At 41.0% G+C, this 17,598-nt stretch overlaps 2 protein-coding genes and 1 pseudogene across 6 annotated transcripts in view; all 3 read left to right on the forward strand.

Annotated features, from left to right (window-relative positions):
- Positions 1-17,598, forward strand: part of LOC139442138 (ras guanyl-releasing protein 3-like) — a 93,615-nt gene that overhangs the window by 5,547 nt on the left and 70,470 nt on the right. The window contains exon 1 of one of the 5 annotated variants that reach the window (XM_071222939.1): positions 14,616-14,655. The exons of the other annotated variants lie outside the window; for them this stretch is intronic. The gene's annotated coding sequence lies outside the window, so the exon portion shown is untranslated. Of the gene's footprint in view, positions 1-14,615; positions 14,656-17,598 lie in introns of those variants that run through there. 5 annotated transcript variants of the gene reach the window in all.
- Positions 1,164-1,718, forward strand: LOC139443815 (uncharacterized). The gene has a single exon (XM_071224725.1). It carries the CDS (start codon positions 1,164-1,166, stop codon positions 1,716-1,718), a length of 555 nt encoding a protein of 184 aa, XP_071080826.1.
- LOC139443816 (uncharacterized) overlaps positions 7,894-17,598 on the forward strand; it is a 31,668-nt pseudogene continuing 21,963 nt past the window's right edge.

Consider the following 17,598-nt stretch of genomic DNA (forward strand, 5'->3'; position numbering starts at 1 on the left):
GCCAGTCACATGTCTCTGTAGCTATGATGAAGCCAGTCACATGTCTGTGTGTAGCTGTGATGAAGCCAGTCACATGTTTGTGTGTAGCTGTGATGAAGCCAGTCACATGTCTCTGTGTGCTGTGATGAAGCCAGTCACATGTCTGTGTGTATCTGTGATGAAGCCAGTCACATGTTTGTGTGTAGCTGTGATGAAGCCAGTCATATGCCTGTGTGTAGCTATGATGAAGCCAGTCACATGTCTGTGTGTGCTGTGATGAAGCCAGTCACATGTCTGTGTAGCTATGATGAAGCCAGTCACATGTTTGTGTGTAGCTGTGATGAAGCCAGTCACATGTCTGTGTGTAGCTGTGATGAAGCCAGTCACATGTCTGTGTGTAGCTGTGATGAAGCCAGTCACATGTCTGTGTGTGCTGTGATGAAGCCAGTCACATGTCTGTGTAGCTATGATGAAGCCAGTCACATGTCTGTGTGTAGCTGTGATGAAGCCAGTCACATGTCTGTGTGTAGCTGTGATAAAGCCAGTCACATGTCTGTGTGTGCTGTGATGAAGCCAGTCACATGTCTCTGTAGCTATGATGAAGCCAGTCACATGTTTGTGTGTAGCTGTGATGAAGCCAGTCACATGTCTGTGTGTAGCTGTGGTGAAGCCAGTCACGTGTGTGTGCAGCTGTGATGAAGCCAGTCACATGTCTGTGTGTAGCTGTGATGAAGCCAGTCACTTGTGTGTGTAGCTGTGATGAAGCCAGTCACATGTCTGTGTATCTATGATGAAGCCAGTCACATGTTTGTGTGTAGCTGTGATGAAGCCAGTCACATGTCTGTGTGTAGCTATGATGAAGCCAGTCACATGTCTGTGTAGCTATGATGAAGCCAGTCACATGTTTGTGTGTAGCTGTGATGAAGCCAGTCACATGTCTGTGTGTAGCTGTGATGAAGCCAGTCACATGTCTGTGTGTAGCTATGATGAAGCCAGTCACATGTCCGTGTGTAGCTGTGATGGAGCCAGTCACATGTCTGTGTGAAGCTGTGATGAAGCCAGTCACTTGTCTGTGTGTAGCTGTGATGAAGCCAGTCACATGTTTGTGTGTAGCTGTGATGAAGCCAGTCACATGTCTGTGTGTAGCTATAATGAAGCCAATCACATGTGTGTGTGTAGCTATGATGAAGCCAGTGCTAGGTGTCAGTGTGTGCTGGGTGTTAGTTTGTGCTGGGCGTCAGTGTATGCTGGGTGTCAGTGTGTGCTGGGTGTCAGTGTGTGCTGGTCATCTGTGTGTGCTGGGCATCAGTGTGTGCTGGGCGTCTGTGTATGCTGGTCAACTGTGTGTGCTGGGCGTCTGTGTGCTGGGCGTCTATGTGTGCTGGGCGTCTATGTGTGCTGGTCATCTGTGTGTGCTGGGCGTCAGTGTGTGCTGGGCTTCTGTGTGTGCTGGGCGTCAGTGTGTGCTGGGCATCAGTGTGTGCTGGGTGTCAGTGTGTGCTGGGCGTCAGTGTGTGCTGGGCATCTGTGTGCTGAGCGTCTGTGTGTGCTGGGGGTCTGTGTGCAGGGCATCAGTGTGTGCTGGGCGTCTGTGTGTGCTGGGCGTCAGTGTGTGCTGGGCGTCTGTGTGTGCTGGGTGTCTCTGTGTGTGCTGGGCATCCATGTGTGCTGGGCGTCTGCGTGTGCTGGGTGTCCATGTGTGCTGGGCGTCCGTGTGTGCTGAGCGGTTGAGTGCATAGAGACTGTAAAGCCAGTCACCAGAGACACGACAGTGGGAACCTTCACATATGATTGCTGGGATTAGCAGCAGTATCTTTAACATAATTGATTTTATACACCTTTGGCCCAGACAATGGCTATCTTTAGGAACACCCAACTAAAAATACACTCCAGAGCTCAATTTAGCTGTGTGTACATTAGTTTTCCACCGTTAAGCAGCATCAGATTTCGGTGTAATTTCATGAATATGGCTGTCATGGACTATATTGGGCGAGATTTACTACAACTGTCCATGTCGTTACACACCTTTCTAAGAATGGCTGTACCTCTCTCATTTAGACATGTTCTACAAACATGAGAGCCGAGTTGCAGGATGTCAATAATGTGTGATGGATGGCTTCATAGTCCTCACCCACTGGACTAGAGGCCGAGGTGGTCAGAGGAAAGTACTGTTGGGTTGGGTGCTGCAGAAATTAGCAGTGTTGATTATTGATGTTGTTTGACTGGGACAAGGTGAAGTGTCCATGTGATACGTTGCTTCACGTCAGTGTCACCAGTGGGCCAGGCAGTGTTTACATAGGGAGTTAGCAGACAGGGAAAATTGTATAGTGGTACACCAGTTTCAGGAACCTGTTAGGGACTGACACATCAGCAGCTGGTCATATAGAACATAGGGTCATATAGTGACATGCCTCAACATACCTCAGTATCAGGTGATGGAACTCAACATCAGGTCACTTACTTCTACATCAGGTCATGTATATCAACATCAGGTCATGGACATCAACATCAGGTCACTTACTTCTACATCAGGTCATATATATCAACATCAGGTCATGGACCTCAACATCAGGTCACTTACTTCTACATCAGGTCATGTATATCAACATCAGGTCATGGACATCAACATCAGGTCACTTACTTCTACATCAGGTCATATATATCAACATCAGGTCATGGACCTCAACATCAGGTCACTTACTTCTACATCAGGTCATATATATCAACATCAGGTCATGGACCTCAACATCAGGTCACTTACATCAACATCAGGTCATATAAATCAACATCAGGTCATATATGTCAACATCAGGTCATATACATCAACATCAGGTCATATAAATCAACATCAGGTCATATATGTCAACATCAGGTCATATACATCAACATCAGGTCATATAAATCAACATCAGGTCATATATGTCAACATCAGGTCATATAAATCAACATCAGGTCACAGACCTCAACATCAGGTCACAGACCTCAACATCAGGTCATGGACATCAACATCAGGTCATATACATCAACATCAGGTCATATATGTCAACATCAGGTCACAGACTTTAACATCAGGTCATGGACATCAACATCAGGTCACTTACTTCTACATCAGGTCATATACCTCAACATCAGGTCACAGACCTCAACATCAGGTCATGGACCTTAGCATCAGGTCATATACCTCAACATCAGGTCACAGACCTCAACATCAGGTCATGGACCTTAGCATCAGGTCATATACGTCAATATAAGGTCACAGACCTCAACATCAGGTCATGGACCTTAGCATCAGGTCATGTACCTCAACATCAGGTCATATACCTCAACATCAGGTGACAAATGCTTGAGCAAAATCAAATTTGAACAAGAGAAATAACGTAAAACAGACAATTAAAAGTGAAAGGCTAAATCATCACCCAAACGAAAAGATTTGCCACTGGGGTTAACACAGGTTTCCGTTGTTTGTTGCACTGCGCAATTCAACGATTTGGTCATCCCCCAGTCTGCCCACTTCCGCCTTGGATTTTTTAATTGCATTATGTTTTTTTTTCTGTTTGAGTACCGTGTCCACAACTTGGGCCAAGAATTAGTAACAAAACAGAAAATGCCTTCAGTTGTCTACTCACGTGATAAATCCCTTTCCGGCGTTCATTTTGGAATAGGACTGAGGGCAGCATGTGGTTTATTATCCAAAGAGGATGTTAGTTATGAAAAGCTAGTTAGACATTAATTATTACTTTAATTATTCACAATGTCCAGATCAAAGGTCATTTTACTTTCAACCATGTATGCAAAGTTGATATTTGTGTGGGAATAACAGAAATAACCCCAGATTTGCTCTTAATTGATGTTTGAGTTGTGTGTGACCACTTTCTGACTTATCCGTATCACATCACAAACATCACAAGATAGACCATATAGTTATTGGACGCTGTAAGTCTACCTATCAGTCAATGAAAGCATAAAATAATATATATAAACCAATATTATATCATGCTTTGTCTCGTCACCTTAAGGACACCTATACCAGTATATACTTTGTCTCGTCACCTAAAAGTCTTTCGAGTACACCAAAGGGGATTGAGAAGTAAATACTTAGAACATACCAGCTAACTTTTCCGATAGGGGTATGAATCTTTAGTTCTTAGGACTTATAAAAGGATTTGAAATAACATCTGACTAAGTGAGGTGAGGTGAAATTGGTTTTAACGTCACGTCCAAAATTATTGCACTTTTATAGTGATGTGCATGCATGTGTGTGTGTGTGGCTGCTTGTACTAGTCCGGACTGATGTCGATTTATAGAGCTAGCTCACTGAGATACCATGCCACAGTTTAACATGAATACCCCACTCAGACACAGTATACTGACTCTGAGCCAACCAGTCCTTGTTTTAGCCCCTTAATGCCGAGCGCCAGACATCTTTTAACGTCTTTTGGCATGACGAGGACATGTATTTGAACCCCGGACCTTCCGCTCTCCGGGCAGACGCTCTACAACTAGATAACGGAGGAGGTCTCTGACTAAGTAATAATGTGCAATACTTTTTGTAAACACTCTTTGTTTGAGTGACCTGAAATGAGGCTGACTTTGTTCTTCTCCGTGGTCTAGTGGATAGAGTATCTGGCCGGAGAGAGGAATGTTGATTGTTCGATCCCAGGTTGTGTCGTACCATAGGGATGTTAGAAGATGGTACTTGTTGTTACCCTGCCTAGCACTAGGCATTAGGGGCTAAAACAAGGACTAGTTGGCTCGGAGTCTGTATTCTGTGTCTGAGGGGTGTTAAACTGCGGCATGGTGTCTGAGTGGGCTAGGGTAAAAAAAACCAGCGTGTCCAGACCTGTAAAAGGAGTCAAACAACCACATACATGTGAATACACATAGCAATAAATGTGCAATAATCTGTACCCCATTTCACCTCACTTCACCTTGGTCATCAGACTTAGATCACTGTTTCATGGTAATGGACATGTCATAATCCCACTCATGTTCCTTTGTCTGAAAAGGAATATGACATAGTGACATTCCTATTGTGATAGCAGTAAGTTATGTAAGCTCTACAGTGTCAGTGTGTACAAGGTGTGTGTGTTATATGATCTATATGGGCTAGTTGAAGAGTAACAAACACAATATAGCTCTAATGAATGCCGTATGTTTATGGGGTCTGGTGTCCCCCGCCGTGATATTGCTGGAATATTGCTAAAAGCGGCGTAAAACCAAACTCACTCACTCACTATGTTTATGGGTACACAGATTGATAATGAATAATAAATGGTGTGGCACATCGGAGCTCATGGAATACAGAGGATGGATTGAAGCTTCTAATCATAATGTGCAATTCTTTGCTTTGAATTAATTAATTGTCCATTGCACACTCTACTTTGTTTTTTATCACATACTCGCACATTCTACTTTGTTTCTGATTACATATTCTAATTTGTTTCAAATTATATACTTGCACATTCTTCTTTGTTTCTGATTACATACTTGCACATTCTTCTTTGTTTCTGATTAATTAATTGCACTTCTACTTTGTTTGTGATTGAAAAATTGCATTTTCTTCTTTGTTTCTTTTTAATGAATTGTTCATTGACTTTGTTTCACACTCATTAAATGAACTTTCTTTTTTGTGTTTTCTTATTAATAAATTGCGCGTTATACTTTTTTTCTGATTAATTAATCATCTTTCACATTCTACTTAACTTTGCTTCTGATTTATTGCCCATCTCATTTTCCACTTACAAACCTTGAAGTTAAATTTGGATTCATTTCCTTCAATTAATTATTTGGACCGTGTACACTCTACTTTGTTGTAAACAATGCTCACCTTCATCGATGGCTTGAATTGGGAGATATACTTTGCTGAAAGCAGTGTCTGAAATAACTACCTGCCTGCTGGCCCGTGGCTGGTAACTTTTCTGTTGGGCTGCATGATTTTCCTCCACTGTCTTAATTTTAAGACTTCTTACGTATTCAGTTTTATTATATTCTTATAGAGTCTCTTTGCATTATGTCTACTGAATCAAGTGCAATTTGTCTCTAATGTTTTGCAACTTTTCAATATTTATAATGTTCTGAATGCAGGCAGGTAACTTTGAAGATGGGCAGGCAACATTTATGGGTCATATGCCCTTCTGTCTTGTTGGGTTTTAAGATTATTTGAAACACTAGCTGAATGTTCCTGTTATTTCACAAGCTTCAGACATAAGGTGGAAACAATGAAACCCTGTGTATACTGTCCATGTTGTTGCCTTCGAGAAGGCAAGGAAGATACCTGGAGGGGTGGAAATATGATTTGATGGATGTGGGCAGTCTATGAGTCACAAAGTATGACGTATGTACATAACTCAGTTAATTACACCTGCAGAGGCAGGTGACATGATGCTGGAATACTAACTGATTGTCCTAAATGGCTTTCTAATGAGGATCTCAAACATCACACACAAGCCCCGCCAGGGTACAAGCGGAATTCATGTACTCCGTAGAAGTGTGTTCAATAACCCTGTACTTACTGAGAGCATATGCTGTTCACGTGTTCCAACCGATTTCATCAAGTGGGAGTTCGTGAACTTAAAACTGTTTTACGGTCAAGTTGACACTAGAACATTATGTTTTCTTAATTTTGATAACCTGTATTTTTGTATAAATTGACAGACACAGTTTTATTGTTATGTCAAGGGGTGGCTTCAACATGTTAATAGCTGACATCTGAGTGACGTAGCCCCACACACTTTGTCTACTCATCTCACAATTAAAACCCTAACCATATATCTTTTTTTTCCAACCCAAAGTAAAATTAGAACATATGTTTTAATCAAGCTTTAAGTTTGATCTTCAACAAGATCAAAGGAAATAAGCGAACTTAAAACTTAAAGCTTGATTAAAACATATGTTCTAATTTTGCTTTGGGTTGAAAATACATAAGACATATGGTTAGGGTTTTAATTGTGTTCAGAGAAGACAAAGTGTGATTGTTTCTTGCATTTTCTGGGTGTTTTTGCTATTTAAGGAAACTGAAAGAATATCTTTTGTTCTCACAATTTGAATGAAAAAAATCCTTTTTGTTGCATTTCAGCTGTGACATTTCAATGTTGTTAGTTTTCTGTTGTGCCCCCAGTTGCTTCCTCATAAAGAACAAGATGTTTTCAAACAGTGCTTTTTGGGATCATATTAACATTGAGTTCATAAAATACTTATTTCTCAAATGTAAATCACAATGATACAAATTTTGTGTGTGGAAATTACTATTAGTGTTATAACTAGTGTTATGTTGAGGTTGCTGTATATGAGAGTGTTGATCAGTGTTATTGTGAAGCTGCTGTGTATGAGAGTGTTGATCAGTGTTATACCGAGGCGGCTGTGTGTGAGAGAGTGGATCAGTGTTATGTGGAGGTGGCTGTGTGTGAGGGTGATGATCAGTGTTATACCGAGGCGGCTGTGTGTGAGAGAGTGGATCAGTGTTATATGGAGGCGGCTGTGTGTGGGAGAGTGGATCAGTGTTATGTGGAGGCGGCTGTGTGTGGGAGAGTGGATCAGTGTTATGTGGAGGCGGCTGTGTGTGGGAGAGTGGATCAGTGTTATGTGGAGGCGGCTGTGTGTGGGAGAGTGGATCAGTGTTATGTGGAGGCGGCTGTGTGTGAGAGTGATGATCAGTGTTATGTTGAGGCGGCTGTATGTTTGAGTGATCATCAGTGTTATACCGAGGTGGCTGTGTGTGAGAGTGGATCAGTGTTATGTGGAGGCGGCTGTGTGTGAGAGTGATGATCAGTGTTATACCGAGGCGGCTGTGTGTGAGAGAGTGGATCAGTGTTATGTTGAGGCGGCTGTATGTGAGAGTGATCATCAGTGTTATACCGAGGCGGCTGTATGTGAGAGTGGATCAGTGTTATACCGAGGCGGCTGTGTGTGAGGGTGATGATCAGTGTTATGTTGAGGCGGCTGTATGTGAGAGTGATCATCAGTGTTATGTGGAGGCGGCTGTGTGAGAGAGTGGATCAGTGTTATGTTGAGGCGGCTGTATGTGAGAGTGATCATCAGTGTTATACCGAGGTGGCTGTGTGTGAGAGAGTAGATCAGTGTTATGTTGAGGCGGCTGTGTGTGAGAGTGATGATCAGTGTGATACGGAGGCTGCTGTGTGTGAGAGAGTGGATCAGTGTTATGTGGAGGCGGCTGTGTGTGAGGGTGATGATCAGTGTTATACCGAGATGGCTGTGTGTGAGAGAGTGGATCAGTGTGATACGGAGGCTGCTGTGTGTGAGGGTGATGCTGATAGTGTTACTGTGAGGCTGCTGTGGATGAGAGTAATGATCAGTGTTATAGTGAGGGACCTGTGTACAAGAGTGATGGTCAGTGTTATACTGAGGCTGCTGTGAGTGAGAATGATGATAGTGTTAGAGTGAGGTAGCTGTGTGCTATGGTGATAAGTGTTATAGTGAGGGACCTGTGTCCAATGGTGATGATTAGTGTTATAGTGAGGGACCTGTGTACTATGGTGATGATTAGTGTTATAGTGAGGGCCTGTGTACCACAGTGATGATTAGTGTTATAATTAGGGACCAGTGTACAACAGTGATGATTAGTGTTACAGTGAGGGACCTGTGTACTACAGTGATGATTAGTGTTATAGTGAGGGACCTGTGTACCACAGTGATGATTAGTGCTATAGTGAGGGACCTGTGTCTCACTGTGATGATTAGTGTTATTGTGAGGGACCTGTGTACTATAGTGATGATTAGTGTTATAGTGAGGAACCTGTGTACTACAGTGATGATTAGTGTTATACTGAGATAGGTGTGTATGGAGATATTCTTAGGGCCCTCCCCAAGGGGATCTTGTCCACCAGACACAGGTGTGATTCAGAAATGAAAACTCGTCACTCATATGATTGATAAGGGTCTATTTTCTGTTGTGGTTCATGTTTAAATAGTCCCACCAGCAAAAAGGAAAAACTTGGGTCAGTGTGGAGGTCCCTGGTCTACAGCTGGCATGAGATTCTCTGTGTCTATACTATGTCTACTCTATGTAAGCCCCACCTTTCAGAGGAGTCTGTCATGTGTTAGACTTTCACTGACATCAGGATACTGTCAACAAAGTGTTTACCATCTGCAGGGAAAGTAGTGTTTTGGATATACCCACCCCACTGCGGCCGTGGCTTGGGACAGGTGTGTACATTTTTTGTTTCTCGGTGAACCTGTTTTATTCCAGTTTTCAAATGAATATCAAAGATAGATCATTTATTTTATCAATTTCAGTAGTTGACTGAATATTTCCGTACATTGACGATGGTTACAAATTAGTGTTGGTCTTAGGATCCCCCTAGCTTTTTGCCCTTCTGTTTTTGATTCGGACCATCATAAAGTTGTCATGATGTAACTTCAAATGTGCGACGAAGTTGTCAAGTTGTTTCTACTGGTTTGATACAGAACTTGCTGTGACAGGAGCAGCCTGGACTGGGTGTTTATACCCAGCTCAGCTTTAAATGTGACAAACCATGAGATCGGGGACCTTATGGGTGAAATATCACATTTTGACTTTTCACTATGTTTTAAAACTACAGCATCTTCAAACACATAAGACGATTTATAAGTTTGAATTCATATTTATTACAGAGATACATAACATCAAACAGGCCATCTTCAGTGAAGTAAGCTGACGTCAAATGTCTTTATGTCACAGCACAATTATATCCTTGCACCCATAAGGCTCCTTTCTCCTGGTGGGTCACAAACGTCCCTTCCAGATTACCCCCAAGATAATTGTAAAGGGACCTGTCCCCAGGACTCAACAGACCCCTAATTTTTTTAAGTTTTTATATATGGGCTATGACATATATGACAAGGACTCTTGACCCTTGTATATTGTTTCTAAAAAGTTTAGAAGGGGCATACCGATATGTCACAATTGCTCATGGGCTGATGTTAGTACATTGATGACCAGTTAAGATTTCAATAGTCGACGTCAATGCTACCCTACACTGTCAAAAGCATCAACAGACGGAATGAAATGAAAACAAACATATATTTAATCATTTACTTTTCCATTCATTTTGTCCAAAACACACTTTGCTTGAAGAGACACATAGATGTCTATTAAATACCCTGTTCATTATCACAGACACTAATCCGATGTAATCTCCAGGGCTCTCTAACAACTTCGGCAATGTTTTCTGGGTCAGGGACTAGGTGGATGTATTACTGTAATTAGCTTTTATGGTAGTGATTATGATACAAGGAAGTCTGTGATCTATGGAGGTAATTAGCAAATGATTGCAGTACTATTTCAGCAGTTGTACCGATATTTTATTGTGCATATACACCCATTAGGTGCCGGGTATAGACATAAATTAAACACCTTTTACATAACGACAGTTAGAACTATTATACAGTTATGATAATATATGAGTTAGTACACAACTATCATAATCATCAGCGTTAAAAACTAACAGTTTTAGACCACTAGTCCTTATAATGATAACATATCGCAAACCCCTTAAAAAGGGCAAATTAGTTATTATGATACCTTAACTATTGGGCAGTTTGGCAAGGACTATAGGACTAGTGTCAATTTCTAACGCTGTTCATATAACTTTGCTTCATTTTCGGAGTTTAAAACTGCTTGTCCTAACTGCGTTAGAAACTGGCACTAGTCCTGTCATCCTTGCCAAACTGCGCAATAGTTAGGTATCATTAGTAGAAATTAGCCCTTTTTAAGGGTTTTGCTATATGTTATTATCATAAGGACTAGCGGACTAGAACTGTTAGTTTCTACCGCTGCCTACTGTCACTAGTACGAGAGGACACATGGCTCTGTCAAATCTTGAACTCTGACTTTCAATACAGAACAGAAATGCAACAAGACAGCTCTATGTCATACTTCATTGTATAAGAATCGGGTGGTCCTTTAACGTTTTGTGAGTAATGTTTCATCCATGAAGTACAACAGTATGATTATATGAGAACATTGTAAGGATATAAATCAACGTCCCCATGCTGGAACCCTTGCAAGTCTCATCTGTATGTTCTCTTTGGGAAATGAAGGTAAACCTTGCAGAAGAAACATTGCCTGGGCCCTGTTCCACAAAGCGATCTTTGCTATGACTGTCGTAAGCCTATGTTAAAGTATGGGAGTTACGATCATGTTAGCGCTAAGATCGTTTTGTGGAACGGGGCCCTGGTGACTGGTTCCTAGGGCTATGTATTGGAAAAACAATTTTTTTGCAATATATTGAGATACAGGTATCAGTATTGTGATATGTGTTCTAATATACTGGGAGATCAGGGCCCACTTGCACTAAGCGATCTCAGCGCTAAGATGATCGTAACTCCCATACTTTAGCATAGGCTTACAATAGTCTTAGCGCTAAGATCGCTTTGTGCAAGTGGGCCCAGGTGTTTGACAGTGGTTGACACTCACTGTACATGCCAAACCTGTATTCCACATACTGAAGTAAACATTACGATGTCAGCGAGGACGGCATGGTCAGTCTCGGCTGGTGGAAAGAAATATTCTGCATTTCTGCCGTCTTGTGAATCCGTTTTGAAGAAAAACATGATTTGTTGAATGAATTTCTGTGAAGATTTTAGGTTAAACAATACAATAAATATCTTCCAGAGGCAAGGGAGTTAACTGACTATAAAAGTCCAGTTTTCACCTCGCCGAACTAGGCTGGAATTTTGGCTTTATATTTTGGCTGGACTAAAGATACAAAATCTTGGTAGTAACAAAATCAACATCCCATTAGAAAGCTGCAGTGCAGATATCGGTCGATTGCAGGATTTGCAAAGCATCAAGAGCGACGGCGTCTACAGATATTTTCCAAATCTTTTCATGTTTTTGATGAAGGTACTCACTCACCTGACTTGATGCACTTTGCGAATGGAGAGAAGATCAGATTGTTTTAAGCAAATGGAAGTTATATGAGAGGTGGAATCTGATGGGGTAATAGGAGGGTCATACAAGGGACATAACTCGTAATTGCCACTGGTGGCGCTACGATCGAGCACATTAATTCCAGCCAAGTTCGGCAAGGGTGGAAACTGGACTTTTATAGTCAGTTAACTCTCTTGCCTAAAGAAGATGAACAATTTATAACGAAACTTGTTATATGTTTTTTAGACAATATACATGAAAAAATATTGCAATAGGTATTGTTTGAAAAGCTGATATCAGTATGGTCCTGCTGGTTTCAGTGATGGACATGAGGGCTGAGACGCGTAACTCGGGGTACCCGGCCCTGAGTAGGACCCGGGTACCCACAGGACTACCCAGACTCGTGGTTAGTCATGTCATATATTGTCTAATGACAAAAATGATCTGGAACTCTATGGTTACACTACAAGTCATTAATGTTCGCGTTCGATTTTTCATATGGTTGAATAAAGATATAACTTAAGTCAACTTCATTGTTTGCATGACCAGTTTGTTTAATACATGTTTCTAAATACGTTTTGCCAGGGCTTTGCTAAAAGAGTTCCCAATCGGACATTTTGAGACATCTCCTGAGACCTAGAGTGGGTACCCAGGTAGGGTCGGGTAATAGGGGGCGGGTACCCAGGTAGTAAATTTGGACTCGTCCCAGCCCTAATGGACGCAACAATTCTAAACATGATAACAATATAAAGTGTGACACCTGCAATGAGTGTGTTTATGAATACTGGTCAGCACTAGTACAGCCGACACACAACATCACGAGAATTGCACATGGGACACCACCAACAGCACTGATGAGCTGACCGAGATAATATGTAGGTATGGACTGCTTGAAATATGACATTAATATATAATTCACAGAGACAAGGGGTGCAGTATAAAAAATTTACAAAGTTCAAACTGACCTGCTCTTGAAATGTCATGAAATATAGATTGGAGATACTTGTCATTGTCCCACTTGAAACTAGACATCAAGTACTTAATCAGATCCTGGGGCGCAGTTAAAGGCGCTAAAATTTGTTTAGCAGACGTTTGACCCAAATTTGTGCCTGAAATCCCGGTTAAATAGGTTAAAATCCTGATTCGCCCTGATTGTATTTCTGGGTTCATTAGCAACATTGGTCCATGGGTTTCACCAAAGTTGTTAACACCCCAGACTTGCATCATTTCACTTTCTATCATCCAAGGGGCACGGGTGTGGCCCAGTCGACTAAGGCGCCACGATTCACTGTGCAGAGTTATGTCCCTTAGGCACACCAGAAACCTATGATTGTGGGTTTGAATCCCGGTTCGCCCCGATTATGTTTCTAGGTTTGTCAGCACCATACCCGTGCTCGTGGGTTTCACAAAAGTGGTTAATGTCTGAGACCTGCATCGCCTTGGGCTTTCCTCCCACATTAAGCTGACATGCCGTGATATGACTGGAATACTGTTAAAAGCGGCGTTAAACCCAACTCACTCATTAACTCCCATACTCTAACATCAGGCTGACACATGGTGATATAACTGAAATTCTACATGTTCAAAGTGAGTTTAACCAAAGTCACCACTGGACCAAACATATTGATTAAATATTGATTTGAAAATCCCTTGATTGTCTGATCCAGGTTTGAATATTTACATGCCTCTGTCTTGTAGCTGGAATATTGCTAAAAAAACACAAATGACAGAGCTCCAGATAAGCTTTTGGTGTTATGGGTATTTTACCCATGCATTTTAAAATCATTGGGTATCAGTAATTCTATCTGGGTATTCAAATTTCTGTTACCCACAAGTTTTTACACATGTGGGTATTTAAGTTAAATATTTAAAAACACTTGCAACTGGTGTCGTGTGGGTTTGAGAGCTTTATAGGCCTCAAAAATACCACGATACTTCCACAAGAAAGTGGGATGGCAAATGATCATGATGTAACTGTCATCGTGGAGTTTGGCAAGGTTGACGGAATGCCCGTTTATAATTTCAAAATAAGTTGCTGATTTGCTAATCGAATACTCAGGGTTACTTCACAATATTTTGATGATACGCACAAGTTTTATTTTTGTAGCGCAACTGTAATGTTCATTGAGTATGTGATACGCTTGGATTCTATTTTACTGCATATTTCTGCATTTCTGATGCGTATTTTACGCAGATACGCAGCTTATCTAGAGCTCAGAAATGAACAAACAAACAAATGACTATGTTGTTGAAATAACGTAATATTTTCCCTAAAACTGTTGAGGAAATGTTTTTGACCTCATGTTGAGGGGGTAGATTTATATCTAGATAAGATACTGTGTACATCCTGGAACACGTTTACACCAGCCATCATTCAGCCAAGCGGGAGGGTTATGATTGGCCGGACAGTCACGGAACTATCAAGTTCAGATCCGGAATAACAATTAAATTAAAAGTCCATTGATACTTATTTGTGACACATGGCTTTACACACACGGGCGGCCATGAGACTTACCAAGTCCCGTGTACAACCAGCACAAGGCTTGGTGTAGTGTTACACACACAGATGTCCTTATTACTGATGGCTATCTTTCCTGTTGACATAATACCTGAAACCTGGGTCTGTGGTTCCTTGTGTGAGCTGTTCCCTGGCTTTGTAAAGCCTTCCTGTAGATCTTGTGTTGGGAGGTTTTCACCACAATGAGAGTTGCCTTTTCATGAGAGATAGAGCTGTTTTGGGAATAGGATAACATTGTTTCACATGAACGCGTTCTTTTGTCTACGAGGGCAGTTTGAACGTTTTTGAGGTACGTTGTTTGATTCATATGTTATCTCATTTGTCATCATGGCTTCAGTGAGGCGATGGGTGCAGTTTATGTTTCATTCACATTGTGATTTAACCCCCAGGGGTTTTCAGGACAATCCCTGTGCATCATCATACTCACTGTTGATTGAGGCGGTGGGTACAAGTGGTTAAGCGTTCACTTGTCATGCCGAAGACCTGGGTTCAGTTCCCCACATGGGTACAATGTGTTAGCCTATTTCTGGTGTGCCCCACCTTGATATTGTTTGAATATTGGTAAAAGTGGCATAAAACCACACTCACTCACTCACTCACTCACTCACTTCAACATGTGCTAAGGTTCTCCCTCAAGTCAGAGCTGTGTTTGGTCAGCCTTTTCCCCAGGCTGAGCATCCCTAAAATTTCTCAATACCATTATGGGATTCGTACCATGGACCATGGATCTGAAGTCGGATGCCTTGTCCACATGACCAGAGAGGTTAACCCCATCACCAAGCCGGTATGGATGTCGTCTGTGGGATTTTTTATGACTCCGCTCCCTGGGGTGATTGTGATGCAACATGTATTTCAATGCGAGTTACAACGTGCACACAATGCACCAAAGTATATTAGAGGCCGAGTTTGTTTAGTGGCAGGTGATTTTTTAGACAAACTGTTCAAAGTGGTGTAAAGTTACAATACTGCGATTGTGTTCAACTTGTGTAGGCCCTCCTTGTGGAGCTCACGAGAAGTGGGTTTGTCAGCCACCATGTAGAGTTGTTTGGGGAATACAAAGCACTAACACATGACAAGCTTACCCAAATATTTATTTTCAAACATGCCATGCTTGTATGTACATGTACATATTTGGATTTCCTGGTCAGCGTGTGTCTGTATGTCTGGTATTACAGCGATGTCCAGTTCCTTGAAAGTATGTGACATCTTATGTCATGCTATAATAGACAATATGCATGTCCTTGAAAGTATGTGACATCTTATCTCATGGTAAAATGACAATATGCATATCCTTGAAAGTATGTGACATCTTATGTCATGGTATAATGGATAATATGCATGTCCTTGAAAGTATGTGACTATAATAGACAATATACATGTCCTTGAAAGTATGTGACTATAATAGACAATATGCATGTCCTTGAAAGTATATGACTATAATAGACAATATACATGTCCTTGAAAGTATGTGACTATAATAGACAATATGCATGTCCTTGAAAGTATATGACTATAATAGACAATATACATGTCCTTGAAAGTATGTGACTATAATAGACAATATGCATGTCCTTGAAAGCATGTGACTATAATAGACAATATGCATATCCTTTAAAGTATGTGACATCTTATGTCATGGTATAATAAACAATATGCATGTCCTTGAAAGTATGTGACTATAATAGACAATATACATGTCCTTGAAAGTATGTGACTATAATAGACAATATGCATGTCCTTGAAAGTATGTGACTATAATAGACAATATACATGTCCTTGAAAGTATGTGACTATAATAGACAATATGCATGTCCTTGAAAGTATGTGACTATAATAGACAATATTCATGTCCTTGAAAGTATGTGACTATAATAGACAATATGCCTGTCCTTGAATGTATGTGACTATAATAGACAATATACATGTCCTTGAAACTGTTTGAACCCTTATGTCATGGCACCTTCAGTGTGGCAGAAGTCTGTGATAATGGGTTTGAATCTCCCTGAATCACCCTGATTCTGTTTCTATGGTTGTCAGCACCATACCCATGCTTGTGGGTTTAACCGAAGTAGTAGACATCTTGGACCTCAACTCTTTGGGCTTTCCTCCCACATCAAGCTGACATAATGTGATATCACTGAGATACCTTATGTATAGAGAATCTTACCCAAGTGTCTTTTGATATCAAATATATCAACACAAGTTGATAAAAGTAGAAAAACTCTGAGGTTTGACGAGGTGTTTTTTCCACTTTTATCAAAGAGTGTTGATATGTTTGATATCAAAAGACATGAGGGTGAAATTTTATTTATCATCCAACATCATTCTTCCAACTTTTTGAGTTTGTTGACAGTAATAAGCTGTGTCTTAAATGTAAAAATTACTGCTAACAGCTTCAGTAGCAGAGCCATTGGTGATATCATTTGATTGTGACATCATGGTAACCAATGACGACACAATGGTCTGCAAAGCATTGTGATGCAATTTCATTGATCTCATTGATTGAGCTTGATCTCACCCTAGCAATATCTCCTGTGGGAGCCAGATTTGGAGGATAAACAGTATTAAACCTCACTCACTCACTCACTCACCAAGTAGACATAATGTCATGTAACTGAAATACCTTAAATACAGTTTCAACCTCACTCACTCACTCACCATGCTGACATGATGTGATATAACTGAAATACCTTAAATACAGTTTTAACCTCACTCACTCACTCACCAAGCTGACATGATGTGATATAACTGAAATACCTTAAATACAGTTTAAACCTCACTCACTCACTCACCAAGCTGACATGATGTGATATAACTGAAATACCTTAAATACAGTTTAAACCTCACTCACTCACTCACCAAGCTGACATGATGTGATATAACTGAAATACCTTAAATACAGTTTAAACCTCACTCACTCACTCACCAAGCTGACATGATGTGATATAACTGAAATACCTTAAATACAGTTTAAACTTCACTCACTCACTCACTCACTCACTCACTCACTCACTCACCAAGCTGACACGATATGATATAACTGAAATACCTTAAATACAGTTTCAACCTCCCTCACTCACTCACTCACTCACCAAGCTGACATGATGTGATATAACTGAAATACCTTAAATACAGTTTAAACCTCACTCACTCACTCACTCACTCACCATGCTGACATGATGTGATATAACTGAAATACCTTAAATACAGTTTTAACCTCACTCACCCACTC

Source organism: Haliotis cracherodii, unplaced genomic scaffold (assembly GCF_022045235.1).
Source record: "Haliotis cracherodii isolate W230 unplaced genomic scaffold, xgHalCrac1.p SCAF_5, whole genome shotgun sequence".
Taxonomy (NCBI): Eukaryota; Metazoa; Mollusca; class Gastropoda; order Lepetellida; family Haliotidae; genus Haliotis; species Haliotis cracherodii.

Bases quoted from the DNA above. Each gene is read 5' to 3' on its own strand.
- LOC139443815 (XM_071224725.1), top strand. From the start codon at position 1,164: ATGAAGCCAGTGCTAGGTGTCAGTGTGTGCTGGGTGTTAGTTTGTGCT.